Source organism: Marmota flaviventris, chromosome 16, assembly GCF_047511675.1.
Source record: "Marmota flaviventris isolate mMarFla1 chromosome 16, mMarFla1.hap1, whole genome shotgun sequence".
NCBI classification, from domain to species: domain Eukaryota; kingdom Metazoa; phylum Chordata; class Mammalia; order Rodentia; family Sciuridae; genus Marmota; species Marmota flaviventris.
The window spans coordinates 30,067,868-30,087,232 of NC_092513.1; the positions used below are offsets into that span (position 1 = coordinate 30,067,868).

A 19,365-nucleotide genomic window follows, 5' to 3' on the forward strand; every position below is an offset into this window, starting at 1 on the left:
CAGGTGATGAAAACGGACAAATTCACATTACAAATCCCATACCCTGTTCCTCACCATTTATGACAAAGAGACCGATTCATTCTATCCCCCAGCTAAGGAGAAGAAATAGACTTAGTAGGATAACCAACATGAATAGTTGCTAAGGTGCAGTGATCTTACTATGCCCAGGTGGTCTTGAAAGGACTTTACAAGAAGAAATGTTCTCAGAACTTTTGTTGCAATATCTCCCTTGATCCCTACCACAGTCTTTTGGATTGGATCCTCTTCCTTAATGCCATAGACACATGAAAACACAGAGATTTAGGAGATGTGAAATAATAGAGTCCAAATCCAGTCTGACTCCAGAGCCTGATGCTTAAACTCCTCTTACTAGTGAATTCTGTGATAGTTTTAATAACTTGAAATCACCTGTTTTCTTACATACTAAGTGACTATATTGTAGAAAATTAATGTTATTTTGTGTAATCTCTTCCAAGAACATCAACAGTCTATTGAATGTTATACTCTTTTATCCAAGTATATCAATATATCTGTTTCTTTCCTAAATATAAATAGAATATTATCTGTATCTGAACCATTCTTTAATTAATAATGTTAAATTCTAATATAGGAATAATCCATTTGCTATTTGAGAAGCAAAATCATCTCTTGAATTGTTTTAAATTTGAAACTTAGAAATCTGGTTAAGCCTCCCATTAGTAGATTTAAAGGTGAAGGACTTTAAGGGTGAAGATTAAAGGAAGTACAAGATTTTGGTAGTACTCACCTTATGTGTCAATCTCCACCAAATCCTAAATCTAAGTGAGGAGTTATTTTATACTTTCATCTTGTAACCAAACACAATGAGTTCCCCCACTTGGTAAGTGCAAAATCAGTAAGCACCACCAGAATGTAAAAGAATAAATAAACTTTTATTAATTGCAGCAATTTGTGGCGATCACTTAGGATAACTCCCCAATTAATGTCTTTCCAAACAAAAGAAGCAAGAGACTTTTACTAGGGAAATGTAGGGAAATTAATATTGGAGAGATGTCATCACTTTTGAAGGTGGACATACTTCTGAACATGCTCATTCAAGGTCATGCTTCTTCATACATTGCATGATTGAAAATGATGGACAGGAACACTTCTGAAGCAATTTAATATTATAATGGGAAAAGTTTATTTCAGGTCACACAGAAGAGGAACTGGGTGCCTTTGGCTGGTTTAAACAGTTTCTTGTGATTTACCTCCACCACCCAAAGGCCTTATCAGAAACAACTTAAAGACATTTTAGTAGTCAGCATCCCCCCACTTCTTGTAGCAGCTAACAATTTTGATTTCCCATCAAAAATTTGAATTTTAGGAAATGGATGAGATAAAATTTGCTCTGTCTTATAATTGGCATTGGTATCAGCAGATGTTTCCTGTATTTGTTACTTAAAAGATCCTTCCCCCCCCCCCCGCCCATTATTGTGTTCCCTCAGTCATAGTCGATACATTGCATCTTTTCTAATTTATAGCTTTCAAATGTTGAATTTTAAACTTCTATTGAGTCAAGTGGAACCTGATGGCTTTTCCTCCACCAATTCTCTCATATTAATCATAGTTGCTCTCTATTAAGTGATTGAACACTTGTAATACCTTGAGGAGTCACATGTGTACATCCTTCCATTGATCTACCCTCAGCTGCATGCTGAGGTAGCCTCTACAGCCATAGGAGTCCTCAAAATCTTGATATGTCCACCCATCTTGCACTTTCCTCACAAACAACATTGGCACTGCTTTGCCTTATGAAGGATATTTATTTATCTAATTAGACCCCCTAAAATACTTAGAATTATTATTTCCTGAGTTATTTGATCAGATAAGATTGAGTTCTAATTTTCCCTCAAAGCATTTTTATCTCTGTTGTTTGAAAATTTGTATCAACTCCCTGAAATATTCCATTTAGTTCTTATTTACTCTCTCTTCCAGTCAATCCAGGTTTCAGCAAATTAGATCCATCCTTTAGATAATGTAGAACAAGAAGTTTTGCAGTTAGTTGGTAACTAAACAAGACTTATGGATGGGTTTGATGTTCTCCAGAGGATATCTCCTGCTTACCTTTGTTCTTTTTCCACTCACCTCTCAGTCTAGGTGTGCCAGTCTACTTATGCCTGCAGAGTCAGGAACTTCATTAGCTCTTCATCAACTTCGATGATCTATTTCTGAGGTTCTAGTAGCTTAAAACTTGATTCTAGAGTCCCTCTTATAATACCGTCCTCTGTACATTGGCACTTCACATGAGCAGAATTATTTTTAAGGATTTTTGCAAATAAAAGCAGTGACCAAATTATTCAGTAATAAAAACTGTGGTTAAAGTTTTTTTAATTTAATGAGTTTCATGAGAAGAAGCAAAATGAGAGCAGGAAAACAGTTGGCCATTCATGACCATAGTTTCCACATTCATGGATTTAGTCATCCAGAGCTCAAAATATTCAGAAAACAGACAAGATAAAAAAAAAAAAAAAAAAAAAAAAAAAAAACAGCAATAGAAGAATAAACAATGCAAGTAAAAACCAGTACAGTACAACAACTATAACAACTGCTATATAAATATTTAGCATTGTATTCAGTGTGATATGTATTCTAAAGATGGTTTGAAGGGTATAGAAGGATGCATATAGGATATAGGTAAAGCAATTTTGAATTATCTTAGAATTTCTTCTCTCTCTCTCTCCTCTCTCTCTCTCTCTCTCTCTCTCTCTCTCTCTCTCTCTCTCTCTCTCTCTCTCTCTCTTTGTGCTGACACCCTAACTAGATCATCCAACTTTTTAAAAAGAATCCACAGGACTTTGAGCAAAAGTAGTGGCTATTAAGTTGGGAGAAAGAGAGTTATTTGCTCCAGCATCTCCTTCTTTAATCACCCTGATCTTTTCTCACTTTTTTTATTGGTTACTGATGCTGTTTGAAGTTTCCGAAGACCTCATCAGGACAACTTCAGATCTTCTTTTCTTTGCCTTCACCCTTAGCCTTCCAGAACTTTTGAAATGTTGTTGCCATTATTTTGTTTCCCAACAGTATTATAGATTTGAAATAAAAATTGTGTGATTTCAAGGAGCAAAGGATGGAGAATTATCCACCTCCTTGAATAGCAATTTCCAATTTTAACATATTGCTTCAATAGAGATGTTTTCAGAAAAGCATTGCTTGAAAGTCTCATATGTACTAGATACAAAAATGGCTTTTACAATATGAAGCCTTATGTTCTATGATTATTATAATCTATGCTTATATATTTAAAATTCATTATGCTATAATATATTAAGATATAATAACATGTAATATATAAAAACCTATGATTCTCTACCTTATTGGCAATTCATAAGAATATCATCTTCTTCATGTTGAGTGATCTTGCAAACAATAACATTTTTTAAATTTTTAAAATTTCAAAAGTTTTAAAATTCAAATTTCTTCTTATCTTATCATTCCTTATTATCCCCCATATATCTATGATTTTAATGTTGAAAAACTATCTCTTTCAATTAAGGTTAGTATGCAATTTTAAAATTATTACATTTAAAATATCTAGATGAAAATGATTCTAAAATTACCAAAGCTATATTTCAATGTTTCCTTTTTTACTTTTAAAGCAACTCATTTCAGTCTAAAAGTAGAATGAAGCACAATTACATTTGTGAAACTAAATAACTTACAGCAATTGCTGTAGGAAGTTGAAATAATTTAGAAAGCAATGTATTTTATAAATATATACGTAGACTTTTAAAATTTGTAGTATGCAGGTATATGTGATTACAAATTTGATTTAAAAGGTAAGAATGTCAGCTGACTTGAGGACAAAGCAGCCATGTTTCACTTATGCAAACATATCTTTTGAAAATATAAATTTTCACTTTTTTCCTCCAATTTTTCTTAAAAATTTTCTGTTAAGATGAATCTTATAGGTCTTTACAAACTCTTTTAAAGTTAGAAACTTGCTTTTTTTTTGTTTGCTTTAGAATATTTACATTTTCAGAATAAGCAAATCAGTTTCTTTATATGAAATGACATTTTCCCACTCAGATGGTAACAATTAAAGATTTTCATATGTTCGAAACATACTGGGCAATATATAAGCATTAAGCACAGTGTAAATGAAGATGTCAACTTAAAGAATCTTTAAAGTCTTGTTTGGTGACACAAATCTAATTTCTTGAATGATAACAAAAAAAAGAAAGACATAATTGTTAATTTTTTAGGTTCATAAATGATAAAAATATTCACAAAAGCTAATCAATAAGGGTTGACTTTTCTATACATATGTTCATAAAAGAAGAAAGAATATAATTGATCAGAGGTTTTGTGACTCTGATCAATGAATGGGAGGGCAGTTATCCATATAATGTAGAAGAAATCTGAAGACTGGCTTAGCTGACTTGGCTGTGTTTTAATTAGCCATGAGAAAATGATGTCACCATTACTTTTCTGGATCTGAATTTTCTCATTTGTGAAGAAAAAGGGTTGTATCCCATAATCACTAAATTCTCTGTTATCTAGAAAAGCTCCAGCATAGAGAACAATGATCATAAAGGCACAATAGGGGAGGTGACAACTTCCATGATCAATCCTTGAGGGTGTAACTCCCTTAGGGAGTACACATACAGGATTAACTGGAGACAACACTGGGTATGGAGAATGATATCATGGTACATAGGGCCTTTAAAATCAGTTAGCTATTTTGTTGCTGTGACTAAAGGACTTGATCAGAAGAGTTGTAGAGGAGGAAGAGTTTATTTGAGAGTACGCGGTATCAGAGATCTTAGTCCATAGAAGACCAGTGCCATTCCTTGAGGCTGGACATCATGGCAGGAGAGTGTGGCAGAGGGAAGCAGCTCACATCATCAGGAAGCAGAGAGAGAGACGCCACTCACCAGATACAAATATATACCCCAAAGTCCCCATTCCTGCCTCCTCCAGCTACACCCTACCACTTTAGTTACCACTCAGTTAATCCGTATCAGGGCAATAAATCACTGATTGGGTTAAGACAACCCAAACATTTCTCCTCTGAACCTTCTTGAATTGTCCCACATGAGCTTTTCAGGAACACCTCACATCCAAACCATAGCAAGTATTGATTTGATGTGAAAGCAAATGGGTTAACAACTGAATCTTTAGGGGTAGGAAAGCTCCATAGCAAACACAATGCTTAAAGATTCATCAGACTGAGAAATGCATGATGGATTCACTGAAAACCAGAGACCCTGAGGTTTGAGTGGCCACCCACAAAGCTTCACTGGAAGCTGAAGTATATCCATTACTTCACATGGCCAGGAAACATGTAGTCTCTTCATGATTGTGCTTCCAATATTCTCGAAGACAAACAATCACCTGCTCTGAGCATCACTTTAGTTATTTGTATCCTGAAACAATGCCAGCTTCCCAGTATGATTCAAAAATTTTGAGATGATCTTGAGGCACATTATTATAAGTATTGCAAAACAAGATGATTTAGTTTTCACCTGGGAAAGAACCATGCCTGTCCTTTTACTTCCATCCAACTTTTAGAAATGTGAAGTACATTGTGCAATGGTGAGGATTTTGGGGTGTGTGTGTGTGTGTGTGTGTGTGTGTTATGTATGTGCATGTCTCATATCATGTTATCTCTTTGTTTTATAGTAGCATAATACCACACATTCTAAATCAAATAGTGACTCCAACTTTGTCCTGTGGGTTTTCTTCTTGGTTGCATTTTTACTGGGACCATCTTTCCAGTATCACACTGAAACTGTCTAAAATGCAGTGGATGAAATCCTTCCACAAGATTGCAGCTATATTCCTGCAGTTTCTATCAGCAGGAAAACAGCCCCCAGAATGAGTGACCTCCAGGATAAACAGGAGACCAGCTGTGATTAGAAATATCTTTTAGTGGATTTGTACCACCCAGAGGAAGTCATGAAACTTTAAGTTTTTGATGAACAAGTCAAACAAAAGGGGGAAAGGAAAACAGACTTCTATGGTGAAGAAATTTTTGATTCATCCAAAGCCAGTAAGATTTATCTTTCCCCCCTTATAGCATAAGACAAATGAGCAGAGCTGGAGAATTAAATTAGGAACATTAAATTGCTTTTTAATTAATGTGGATTTTACTGCAATATAACTTAACCTGAAAGTTAAACTGGACTTGACCTTAAATTTACAGGAGTGAGTAAGCAACTAAAAGCTTTTAGTTTAAAGATTTAATTCCTTTCTCCTTTTATCTTCATCCTCCTGACTCCAAATCTCCCTCTCCTTAAAGTATATATCATCCAGGGAATGATAACATACTTAAAAATATTGAGCTTAAAGTAAGTAATTAAGCAAATGATAATATAATTATCTGTTGGGCTTTGGTCCAGGCACTGTCCCTAGTGCTTTGGAGAAGATGATACTCATGTAGTTTAGAGTCTAGTAATGGGAAGAAGAGCAAAGCACACATTTGCCATTACCGTACAAAGAAAGAGCTATCGGTGCCAAAGTCAGGAACAGTGAAGCACTGAGCGTGTTTGGCAAGAGGGAGCAAAACTAGAAGACAGCTGTCAAAATCATTTTCATAAAACCTCCTTTCAGATAGATTAAATGTAGTGAAAAAGCTCCAGCTTTCAAAAGAGGAGGGGCCACATAATCCTTGTCCCCCCAAATTGATCTGAGTTCATGTCCTATTTCTTGTCTACATAATCAATCCAAAACTCTTGTCCACTGAGTGTGATGTCCCTCCTCCTCTCCCACTCTAGTCTTTTATATTTCCAGTGATGTATGGATGGTTCATTTAGATATCTAGTGTTAAATCTAACTGGACAAGAATAAACCTGTATAGGACACAATATTCTTTATTTATTTTCTCAGTCCACTTATTTTTGTCATTACTACTGCCACTTCCCAGATCCAGAGTTATAAAATATGGAACCACATTTAATTTAATTCGTTGTTTCCTTGGAAAGACGGTTTGGAATGAATGTGTCCCTAATTTCCCACTTAGTATTTCTCGGACTTTGGCTACAACATTTTGTATGTCTGTACTAGAATTTTTTTTCATACCTGTCATGGAAGCTAATAGATAAACATCGGACTGGAGCCTATGCAAACACCTAACTTATTTTCTAGAACTATCAATAACAATTTTCCTTCATTTTCTCTCTCTACCCAAAGTGGCAGCTTTCAAGTCTTTTCTTCCTTGAAATGTATGACATTTCTTTTCTCCCTGTTTTCTTTTGATCTCTCCTTCAGACATTTCCCTTTGTTTCCCCCTCTCCATGAACTCACATTTCAAAATTCCTGCAAGAGTCTTTAAGATTTTCTCCCTGCCTTCACATTCTTTCTCTCCATTATTATTCCCACTATTGCCTCACCACTCCTCCAATACCACTGAAATAGAACGGTCTCCTGTTCATTACTTTGCTAATTGAAAGAAAGGAAGGAAAGAAAGAAAGAAAGAAAGAAAGAAAGAAAGAGAGAGAAGGAATGAGGGTGGGTGGGATATTGGCCTCATGAATCTGACCCTGTGCTCAGAGGGCCCTGCAGTTAGCTTATGACTCTGTGGCTCTGCTCATCTTTAATTCCTAATAATTTTTATTAATTCTTAATAAATTTTAAGCAATGCCCCATATTTTCCCTTTGTACTGGGACCCACAAATCATGTAGCTTTTCCTGCATGGCAACTTCAGCCTTTATTTCAAGTTGTATTTAGGTCAGAGCTTTTTCAGGACCCATTTTTATGACAGCCATATTTTGGTTGACATTCAACTTTTCCAATGTTCAATGCCAGTATCATAATTAAGCCTTTCTAGTTTGTCAGGCACAAAAATCAAAAGTTTTTAGCTATTATTCTCCATCATAACACACTGTTTAATTTTTACTATAGACAAAACTTTTATGTTACCTTACCTTGTATCAGTATCAAGTACTGATACTGTCCATGAAAATGGTTGACCACAATGCATTGAAAACAGACCATGTCTTAGAAAACCCTCTACTGAAAATCCCATTGAGGTTACGTTGAGGGTGCCCCCTTTTGTATCAACTCTATTAAAGAATTAGCCCTCAGCTCTAAGCGTTCAGGGATTTGTGACAAATTAATATGTTGTCATCGACCACTGAAGGGATACAATTGATTGTTTTCATTATAGCATTGGTTGTCTGGAAATTCAAAGTTCAACTGAAGTGAAATTGATCAAATTATATATTTATGCATATAAGAATATGCCTCAAGGAAACCCACTACTCTATATAAATAATATGTGCAAGTTAAAAATATTTACCACAAAAATTTTAGATTGAACTTTATCTTCTCCCTGTATCCTGGTTTTGCTACTTTCCATATTATCCATCCATAGTTTGGCTGAAACCATGTATTCTTTTATGCCTTCTCAAATCTTACATCCCTAACATATGTAAGTGGTCAATAAATATTTGATGAATGGGTTAAACAGAGGATAAGCAATATTCCATAATACATTCCTAAAAATATGTTTTGAATATGAAAGAGATGATAGTAAACTTACAGTGGTAGAGAAGGTTATGTTCTTTGAAAAACTGGAAAATAGTATTAAAAATTGTATTTTGCCTTTTAAACACAATATTTAACCACATGCTATCAGCATTTCTAACAGTTTTTTTGTTCATTACATTTCAATTGAAAATATTTAACCAATTTAAGACTTGAGATCAAGACTATTCTACTAATTTTAGCTTCTATACCTTGCATAAATTATAAAAAATTTATGATACCCAGACTTTCATTATTTATAATATTTTTTTAAATTCTGCCTTCTTTAAAAAGATTCAAGTTAAAGCAGCAGCAAGCGTATTAATTTTTTGGCACTCTCCAATAACTGGACTGGACCTTTGGAAATAGACCTTAGAAGTTTAATTCCCTTATTATGCAAATGCTGCATTTGGGCCAGATATATTATTTAAGGGTGACAATACATAATCATTGCCAAGTTCAATTGCATGGAAGTTGAGAAATTCTGTAAAATTAATAAATTTAAGAAAAAGTGCCAAGTCTCATTCCCTCACCAAGCCTTCATTCCCAACCACCTGTGTCCCCATGGTTCATTATGTATTTAATTTATCTTCATTTATTTTATTGTATCCTAGTTGTGTATTGTAAACTGGAGCAAGGCTGTGTTTTCATTTCCTTACTTGTTTGTTTTCATTTTCGTATATCCCACCAATTAGCATGGTGTTAGGTACATGACTGACTTTTTTATTTACTCTTATATATTAGAAGAATAAATGTGGTGTTTTGGTATTGAAAAAAAAAGGATGATCTGACAGTAGAGCTACTGCATTTTGTAAATACTGAGTCCTTCATATCTTAGTATCACTAGTTAAATATAATGAGATGGCCCAGACAGTGTTTTCTAATACCTGCTCAAAATACACTCTGCTATTCAAGAAACTGGAATGTAAGGTTCATCAAAAATTCTTTATCATTTTCAGAATTGAAAAAATTCTCACACTATTTTAATACAAGAGGGTATATCAAAGAGAACTGATCAAACCACAGTGTTGTACTCAGAATATCTTTTTGAAGATATTTGAAATGCTTATATTTATAGCATTTTCTGGCAAGGGTCTGTTTTATAGATATTTTGCTACTTTTGGATAGCAAATGAAATCTAGTAATGTTCCTGAATAATTAACCAACAAGTTTTCATTTATAGCAGGAAGCCAATGAAAATGATATTAGCATTCAGGATACACAGAACATAAAGCACAGGGATCTTTAATTCATGGGTGAATGAAGACGGAAGCAACATGTTGAACATAACATTTCCCTATAAAGTGATTTCCGTATCATATATTATTAAGTTGATACATAGCTGCCGAGTTCTGCTCAATTTTCTGGACCTCTTCCTCCTTCAGTGCATCTGTAAGTAAAATGCACACACACATATCCTTATGCTGTGTGAAAGTTAATATGGATAAGGTCAGCTATCCAACTAGAAAGTGCCCTCCCCAGTCATTGTGATAACTCCATTATATCAGCTTTAGAGGTGGAGAGATTCTTCTGTTTGAAAAGAAATGTTAATAATTTTCTGATGAGCATATTTTAAAAATACCAACACATTTATATTTAATGCAGCTTAAAGAGGATTTCATGCTTATTCTCCCAGTGAAAGGTTCTGTTCTGCCGGATTTGTACCAGAGATAGTAATAGGCTTAAATTGTATTGTATTTTAAAAATTCATCAAAGTGTTTTCACATCTGCTCTTTCATTTGATTCTTTCTTCAGCCCTGTAATATGGGTTAAGTGTATACTAATCCTTCTTTGACAAAGATGGAAATGGAGGATCTGAGATGTTAGGCAATTTGTCAGAAGATATAGTCTAATGGGTACCAGACCTAGAAATCATGTACTGCGACTCCCTTTTCTGGCTGTTGTGTCATAAAACCCACTTTTGAATATGAACACATTTGTATACTCCGGAATATAGGTGCAAAGTAAAACCAATGAAGGAACTCTTACAAATACAAGTGCTGGAACCACATACCTAGAGATCCCAATAGACTTGGGAGGCAAGGTCTTGGAATATGTATTTTTTAATATTATGTTTTAGTTATAGTTATATACAATACCTTTATTTTGTTTTTATGTGGTGCTGAGGATTGAACCCAGTGCTTGACACGTGCTAGGCAAGTGCTGTACCACTGAGCCACAACCCCACCCCTGGATATGTGTTTTTAATATGACTTATATGTGGCTTTGAGCCTGGTTAATAAACTGTCCTGGATATTTGTTCTTTTATCCAATACTGTTCCCTGTGAATTTTGCTTTCATGTACTTTGGTTGTCTTCTTAATAGGTTGTTAGTCTTTTTCAAATTTATTAGTCTCTTCTTTATTGTGTAGTTATATTGAAGTAGTGAAATTTATTACTCTTTTTCTTAAGTTTCATGGAAAGATCTTTCTCTAGATCATTTTTAAAAAATCTACAGTTAAATTAAAAATCAGGAAGCAAAAACAACCCTTCATTCTTTATAACAAAATTCATAAGTAGAAGAAATACCTAAGTGCATAATCAAATGAGAGATTCTCAATATAAGTCATAGGTAATAAAAACCATAATTCTTTTTAATCCTAAAATTTGTAAAAGTCAAAAAGTTTGCTTATAACAGCATTATTGAGAATGAGAAGAATTAGTCATTCATATAGTACTATTGATACAAAGACTTTTCAGTGAGATTGGTACCACTTCACAAAAGTAAAATTGTATATTCTCTTTGATCTAACAATTCTAGTTCTCAGGTATATATAAATCCATGCATTATGAATGTTGAAGAATATACATTATATCATCATTCATAATAGATATAAAAGGCGGCCATCTAAATATCTGTTCATCATAAGGATGTGACTACATCAAATATGATACATGCATAAAAGAAATAATGATGTCTCTGTGGAAAAGAGTAAATAATATTTTATACATTCTTGTATGAAAAGATTTATAAGATATATTGGGGTTATTAAATTTTAATTCAGGATAAAATGAGAATTATACATATTATGTTATTGTTTGAATCTAAAAAGATATAGGTTTGAGTTGTATCACACTAGTAGAGTATTTGCCTAGCATGAATGTGATCTCTAGCACTGAAAAAATCCATTCACGTGTGTACACACACACACACACACACACATAAATATATACACATACACGCGTATGTGTATATATATGTCATGAATATATTTGTATAGACATAGACATGTCTCTAAGAAAAAATAAACTAGTAAATGTGATGTATTTGAATGAAAAAAGTGGGAGTTTGAAATGGAAAAAAAAATCCTAAATTAATAGTATATGTTTTTCTACCATTGGAATATTTTGTCTCAGATTTTTAAAATTATTAAAAAATAAATAAACCATTAAACATAAACATATTAATCCATAAAATGATATGGAAAGTAGAGTGAACTTTATATTGTAAAATAGAACTCATCCAGTTATTTTGCATTTTTGCATTTTTTAATCATAATAGATAAAAATATATTTACATTTTCCTAAAAATATTTACATTTTCCTAAACATATTTCCATTATTATTTCAATTTACAATGTAATCGTAAGTTTGGGAAGCATCAGTTAGCATTTTCAGTCTGTACTTTCCTACTCAATCTTTATCAAGTATGGGTTTCAGATAGAGGTATAGAGTTTCAAAAAGAGAAAAGGTAAGAACTATGAGGGATCTTAGATATTTCATATTCAAACTTCATTTTGTGGATGATGAAATTGAGGTCCTGTATGATTTTTTTTCCTTTATGTTTGGACATTTCAATAATGGTTAAATTTAAGATTGAGTTAAAGTGAAAGTTACTGCAAAGTAATTTGATACACTGAGAGTGAGGGAATATAAATTATTTTAACCAACTCTGACTTTAGTTGGCTCTCTGACCTTGGACACATATCCTCTCTTATCTAGATCCAGTCCTTGCGACTTTGAAATGATTGAACCCAATGATACTGTTTAGAACTATTCCATATCTATTGAACATGATTTAAAAATTCACAAAAAAGACGGTTTCTGCACTTGTAATCAAGTGCCCCAATTTCCCAAAGTTCCTGAATCTATTTAAATGTTCTCATTTTTCAAATCATGTTAAGTCAAATTAACATGTGTTTAGACAAATACTATGAATTAGGGCATTTAATAATTCTTATAAATACTTTGTTACATGAAGAATCCTATCTTCTAAGTCTTCAAATATGACTGAAGTTCACCTAAAGTTTCCATCCTTTGATTTCTTTTTTGTTTTTTTATAGCTAATTTTTTATTATGTAATTTCTTATTTATATATGACAACAGAATGCATTACAATTCTTATTAAATATATAGAGCACAATTTTTCGTATCTCTAGTTGTATACATAGTATATTCACACCAATTCGTGTCTTCATACCTGTACTTTGGATAGTAATGATCATCACATTCCACCATCATTAATTACCCCATGCCTCTTCCCTTCCTCTCCCACCCCTCTGCCCTATCTAGAGTTCCTCTATTCCTCCCATGCTCCCTCTCCCTATCCCACTATGAATCGGCCTCCTTATATCAAAGAAAACATTCAGCATTTGAATTTTTGGGATTGGCTAACTTCACTTAGCATTATCTTCTGTAACTCCATCATTTACCTGCAAATGCCATGATTTTATTCTCTTTTATTGCTGAGTAATATTCTATTGTGTATATGTGCCACATTTTTTTAATCCATTCATCTATTTTAGGGCATCTAGGTTGGTTCCACAGTTTAGCTATTGTGATTCAAGAACCAATAAATGGGATGGACTCAAACTAAAAAGCTTATTCTCAGCAAAAGAAATAATCTGTGAGGTAAATAGAGAGCCCACATCTTGGGAGCAAATCTTTACCTCTTATACATCAGGTAGAGCACTAATCACTAGGGTATATAAAGAACTCAAAAAGCTAAACACCAAAAACAAACAAACAAACAACCCAATCAATAAATGGGCCAAGGACAGAAGAGACACTTCTCAGAAGATGATGTACAGTCAATTAACAAATACATGAAAAAATATTCATCATCACTAGCAATTAGAGAAATGCAAATCAAAACCACTCTAAGATATCATCTCACTCTAGTTAGAATGGCAGCTATTATGCATACAAACAACAATAAGTTTTGGCGAGGATGTGGGGGAAAAGGTACACTCTTACACTGCTAGAGTGACTAAAAATTGGTGCAGCCAATATGGAAAGCAGTATGGAGATTTCTTCGAAAATTGGAAATGGAACCACCATTTGACCCAGCTGTCCCTCCTTGTTTTATAACCCAAAGAATTTATGGGAACACAGCCACATCAATGTTTATAGCAGCACAATTCACAATAGCTAAACTGTGGAACCATCTGTTGATTTCTTAGAGCACTAATTGTTCATGTCACAACATTTTCTTGTGTTCTTCTATTGTTTCATGTAGTTTATTCCACAGCCTGAGCTGGAGTTTTATATTTCCCATTGAGTTTATATTAAACTATCCCTTGTAGTTTTAACAGAGGATTCAAACACATATTTCAGACTTAAAGAAATATTCCAGATTGCAGTTTAAAACATTGCCCTTCCAGATGCAGAGAGGTAGCAATACAGAATGAATGCAACATGAATGGCTTAGGGACAGTTGGGGCATTGGTACCATCTGGAAAGTAATGCTGATGAAAGAGTTAACAGAATATAGAAACTAAATTGTCCCTCTGTTATCCATGAGACAAATCTAAGAACATCCAAATATATAACTAGGTCTAGGAAATAGTTTCACAAGGATAATCATGGTCTTACTCTAGTTTTTCCTCATATGTTTGAGGAGAAAAGCAGTTTGCTTCCCAGGTTATGTGGAGGACCTATGGCAGATTAGCAGTACAAACTAGCTTTTCATGCAAACTGAAGCCAATTTCTTTAGATCCAAGTTTTTTCTTTAATAGTTCCTAAGAGGAAAAAAAATGGTTAAGGGTGGGATTTAGAAAATGCTTAAATATGCAATGTAAACAATGTCAAGTTTAGGTTCAAATCATTTTAATGAATGGGAAAATCTAATTTAGATTTTTCTTAAAGTGAGGTCATTAAAAGTATTAAAAATATATTCTCTCTATATAATTCCTATGAGACAATGAGTGAAATTCACCATTTACCATATGCTTTTGAGATCTCTTAAAACAACCCTTCTCTGGTTAAATATCAACACTTTCAATAGTTTAAAATACTCAAATTCCATAATAATACATCTATACTTCATATTGATTCTCTTACAATTCATAAAGAATCTTTTTCTTTCCCTGCAGGCAGAATTTACAGCCATGCGGGAGCAGTACATGCGAGGCGGAGAGGGCTTCATCATCTGTTACTCTGTTACTGACCGCCAATCATTCCAGGAGGCTGCCAAGTTTAAAGAGCTCATTTTTCAGGTCCGCCACACCTATGAAATTCCCCTGGTGCTGGTGGGTAACAAAATTGACCTGGAACAGTTCCGCCAGGTTAGTGCCAATTTTATCTGTTAGCTTCTGTCTTTTTTTCTCAGAAGATACATAGTATTCAGTGTGGCTGCTTTCCAAGGTTGACACTGAGAATTGAAAGAAATGATGCACATGATTTTTCTAGGAAGTCTAAGTGGTCCTGCGGTTGACTGTGTTGGCTACTTCAATATAATCCATCTTACATGCTATTTTACAGCAGGTCCTTATCACTCCCCTATACCTTTGGATTGGGGCTGGTTCTATGATTTGCTTTGAGCCATAGTGTATATACTTAGAAAGTTGAAATTTAAGCTTCTTCAGCTTCTGCCTTTCTCACTTGAGATATTCATCTTTGAGACACTATAAAGCCGCCCAAGCTAACTCTGTAGAAAGAATCATGTGGACAAAGTGAGATGAAGGCTCACAACTGTCCCTGCCAAGATACCACACATCTGGGCAAAACCATTTTGCATGTTCTAACACCAGTCACCTTATAAGTCACTCAAACCAATTCATGTGAAAAAAAAAAAAAAAAAAAAAAATCTCCCGCAGAGTTCTTGTCTCGATTTCTGAAATACAGAATCCATGGCAAAGAAAATCAAAATGTTTAAGCTATATTTTTTGGAGTAAGTTTTCATGCAGTGGTGGATAAACCAGGATCTCCCTTTCTCCCAGAATCAAAACAAGCCACTACTTCTCAGGTTGACACGGAAATTATTTTCATCTATGATAAATTTCCTTTGAGCTACCCCTGATACTTCAGCCATCCTGGTTCAGGGATCAAGGAAGTTATCTTACATTTTCATTGCTCTGAGTTGTTTTGTCTAAAGCAACATTACTGAAAACTTGCATTCAAATCAAGTTTTGGTAAATCTAATTGTCTAAATTGAATTGCTTCATCTCCATTTGCATTGACCTTAAATTTGAAATGATTTTATAGAGTTTATGTTATTCCAATTGATGATTAATTTTAATCCACTTAAAGTAGCCTGCTAGTAAGATCCTTTGCTAAGGTAGGAATCTTTACCAAAGTAAATTGAGTTTTCTCTTATTTTAAGAGTTTTTTGAATTTGAATTTTCACATTCAATGCATATTAACTCTTCTAGAAGTGAAAATATCTCACAGAAAGCCAAATTTTGTAATTTTATGCTTAATATAGAAACGTTCTTATGATTTGGTACAATTCATTTTCATGGTGACATTTTTGTATCATTTACTTGAGAGTCTAAGTATCTCAACTAATTTGTTTTCAAGGCTGTAATATTAATTTGTATCCTGTGCACTGTTTTGTTTTCTTTCTTTGTTATTTCCCTTTCTCCAAAGCAATGTAGGGTACGATATGCTTTTATTTCTGTAGGTAAGAATTCAAGCTCATCTCAACAGTTAAATATGAATCTATTCTCAGATATTTGCAGAAAACAAGAAATATAGACCTAGTACCTGGACCTTTCAGATATTCTTCTAAAGCTTAGGGATGCCTCACTTTTCTTAGGGTTTTCTAGGGCAAAGTACCAGACAAGCATCCTAACAAGTGCACCATCAATGATCCCAGGGCCATCTTTATTGCACTTCTAAGAATTTCTGGAGAATGAAAAGCTTTGGTTCAGCGTCATTTGGGAAAGTCAGAAGCTAGTGAATTTGGGAACATTAGGGAAACTGTTTTCAGTTCAGGTTCTCACAGATCAATGGCTCTCTATGATTCCAAAAGCTAGTGACATTTGCTTTCCATGCACTTTCCAGGTCCTGCTTTCCTAGACTCAGAGGTGACCCTTAGGACTTCACAAAGAATGTACAACAGGACCTCAATCCCAGCTTGCATAATTAGCCACTCCTTTCTGATTAGCAGTGAAATGAATCATAAGCATCACAAATGTCACTGAAACAAATATTTTAGAAAGGCATTAATTTTGCAGATTTGACAGACTTTTCCTTTTTAGATAAAAGCCAGTAAACATGAATAGTCACCGAAAGTGCAAAAGCCATGAAAACATAAATTACAATCTTTGTTAAAATGCTCATGTACCCATGTCGCCAGTAAATGAAGTGTTGATGTGCAAATTTGGCTTCTGGCTGTGGTGCTTCTGATGGAAATAATTATTCCTAAAATCGCACAGTGGTTTTTCTTTGCAAATGATTTCAATTCACACTTTATTTTAATCTTATGACTGCCCTGTGTGGTTGTAAGGCAAGTATTTTAAGAATAAAGATATTTGAGAAGTGAATATGGATGTAGAAATTGACTTTCCTAAGCTGTTGGGGTTAGTTATAAAATTAAAGCTAAAACCCAGATCACACGTATTCTTTTTGTTACATGAGTATTTAAAAGACTAAACCTGGTTCAATTGAAAAACAAACAAACAAAAATAACAATGCTGACACCAAGACCTTTTAAAGCTCAAAGAAGTCCTGTGAGGCTTCCTAAAGTAATAGAGTTAAACCACCAAAGTTGTTGAAGGTAACCTGGAGTTGCTTTTGTTTAATAGCGAGAGACAGAGAACAAGATTCTCACTTGGCACATCTTCTCTATAGGGAAAGAGATTAAAAGGAAAGAGTCCCATTGATTAAAGCTCTTTCTTTTTATATTTGATAGGGTAGGTTTTTGTATCTTTCATGCATTGCATTTTGATGAAGTTTGTGGTATTTCAAGCAAAAAATAAAAATACAAAGCAAACAAGTAATAGACTTTAATGCCTTTTTATCATTATTCGTCTCAAGTTAAAATTTGAAAAGACTGTTTAAAAGCTAATATTTTGTCAGGAAGTAGTATTCATTTTGATACTGATGATGCCTGCGATGTATTTGTAAAACTGTGACAGGCAATTTACACGTATTATTTTATTTAATCCCCACCACAAGCCCATGTCATGGGTTCCTACATGGTGCCTATTCATCCATGAGAAAACTGAAGCTCTTGTACATTCAGGAACTTGGAGATCTCACAAAGAGAACTGTGTCACCATGTTCACACAGCCAGCTAGAGTTCAGAAATGAAATGCAAGTGCTCTTGTATATTACAATGGGGCTTCCAACCATTATTTTATCCTGAATTATAGTTTTTATACCAGCTTCAGAATCTTAGCATGTTCCTCAGAGATTGGAACATAAATAATAGCATGTTGATGTCAAGTATAGCCAGGAGGATGAGAATGATAAGTTCCTGGGTGTGGAGAGGGCAGCTCCATGCCCTGGACAAGTGAGGGAATTTGTAAGGAATGATGTGAAGAAAAATGGGAGAAAAGCAATGAAAATGAGATTCAAAACTTCTAAAAGGGCCAGGAATGGTGGTGTAACCCTGTAATCCCAGCTACTTGGAAAGCTGAGGCAGGAGAGTCACAAGTTCAAGGCCAGTCTTGGCAATTTAATGAGATCTTGTCTCAAAATTCAAAATAAAAAAGGATTGAGGATGTAGCTCAGTGGTAGAGTGTCCCTTGGTTCAATCCCCAGTACCAAAAAATGAAAATAAAATAAAATAAAAGAACACCTTCTGATAGGCGTTGCTTTGTTATCAGGTGAACAATTTTGTCCAGAGTCCATCTAGAGTTTTATAAAAAATTTTGAAAGATTCCCAGACAAACAACATTAGTTTCTAAGCTTCCATTATCTTTGTCCCTACTTATTGTGTCTTCAAACATTACATTGGAAAGGACAAGAGGATAATTCTTATTTTTGCAAAACCCTGACCACCTGTGCATACTATAGATGCTTTCTAAATGGAATGAATTTCAGCTATTTGAGAGCTAGATTAGAAAAGTTTACATCAGTAGCAGACCATAAACTGTTCTATCCTAAACCAGATCATGATAAAACCCTCAGTCCTGAGAGTCTAATTACAGGTTACTACACAGCTGGAGACCTTGAGACTCTAATTTCCATATCTGCTGACTAAGTGCTGAATTTGGATCATGAAAGATGCCTTGTTTACTCTTTCATGAGATAGCTAATGAAAATTATTATTGTTATTTTTTAACCAAGATGGGTATCTGTATTTATAAGGATTAGGAACTCCTATATTAAGAAAAATAAGATCTATGCAGAGTTGTATCAAGAGAGTGACAACTTCAGAATAAAATAAAGGAATGAGTAACTCATTCCTTATTCTCAAGAACTTTCTCTTCAGGAGCTATGCACAATAAATATGCAGAAAACCCTATTAAGCAATAGAAGTAAGTGCCAAACACTATGATATCTGATACTGCCTATAAGTGCTATAGCTTTCAACAAGTTGTTCACAGATGCAAAAGATCCACATGGACACACATATGAGGAAGACACAAGTATCCTGACCACATAGAAAAAATCAAGTAAATAGTGACTCACGGTTATTTTAAGAAAATAGGAAAGAATAAGTCTAGGGAGGAAGAAATAAATCTTGAGGCTTACAAGTATAAACAA

The 19,365-nt window shown here is 34.1% G+C and overlaps 1 protein-coding gene across 1 annotated transcript in view; it reads left to right on the forward strand.

The window, feature by feature from the left end:
• The window catches only part of Rit2 (Ras like without CAAX 2), a 335,542-nt gene that overhangs the window by 157,545 nt on the left and 158,632 nt on the right, over positions 1–19,365 (forward strand). Inside the window, exon 4 of the mRNA XM_027935729.2 lies at positions 14,802–14,993. Within this exon, the coding sequence (XP_027791530.1) occupies positions 14,802–14,993 (192 nt within the window). The remainder of the gene's footprint in view (positions 1–14,801; positions 14,994–19,365) is intronic.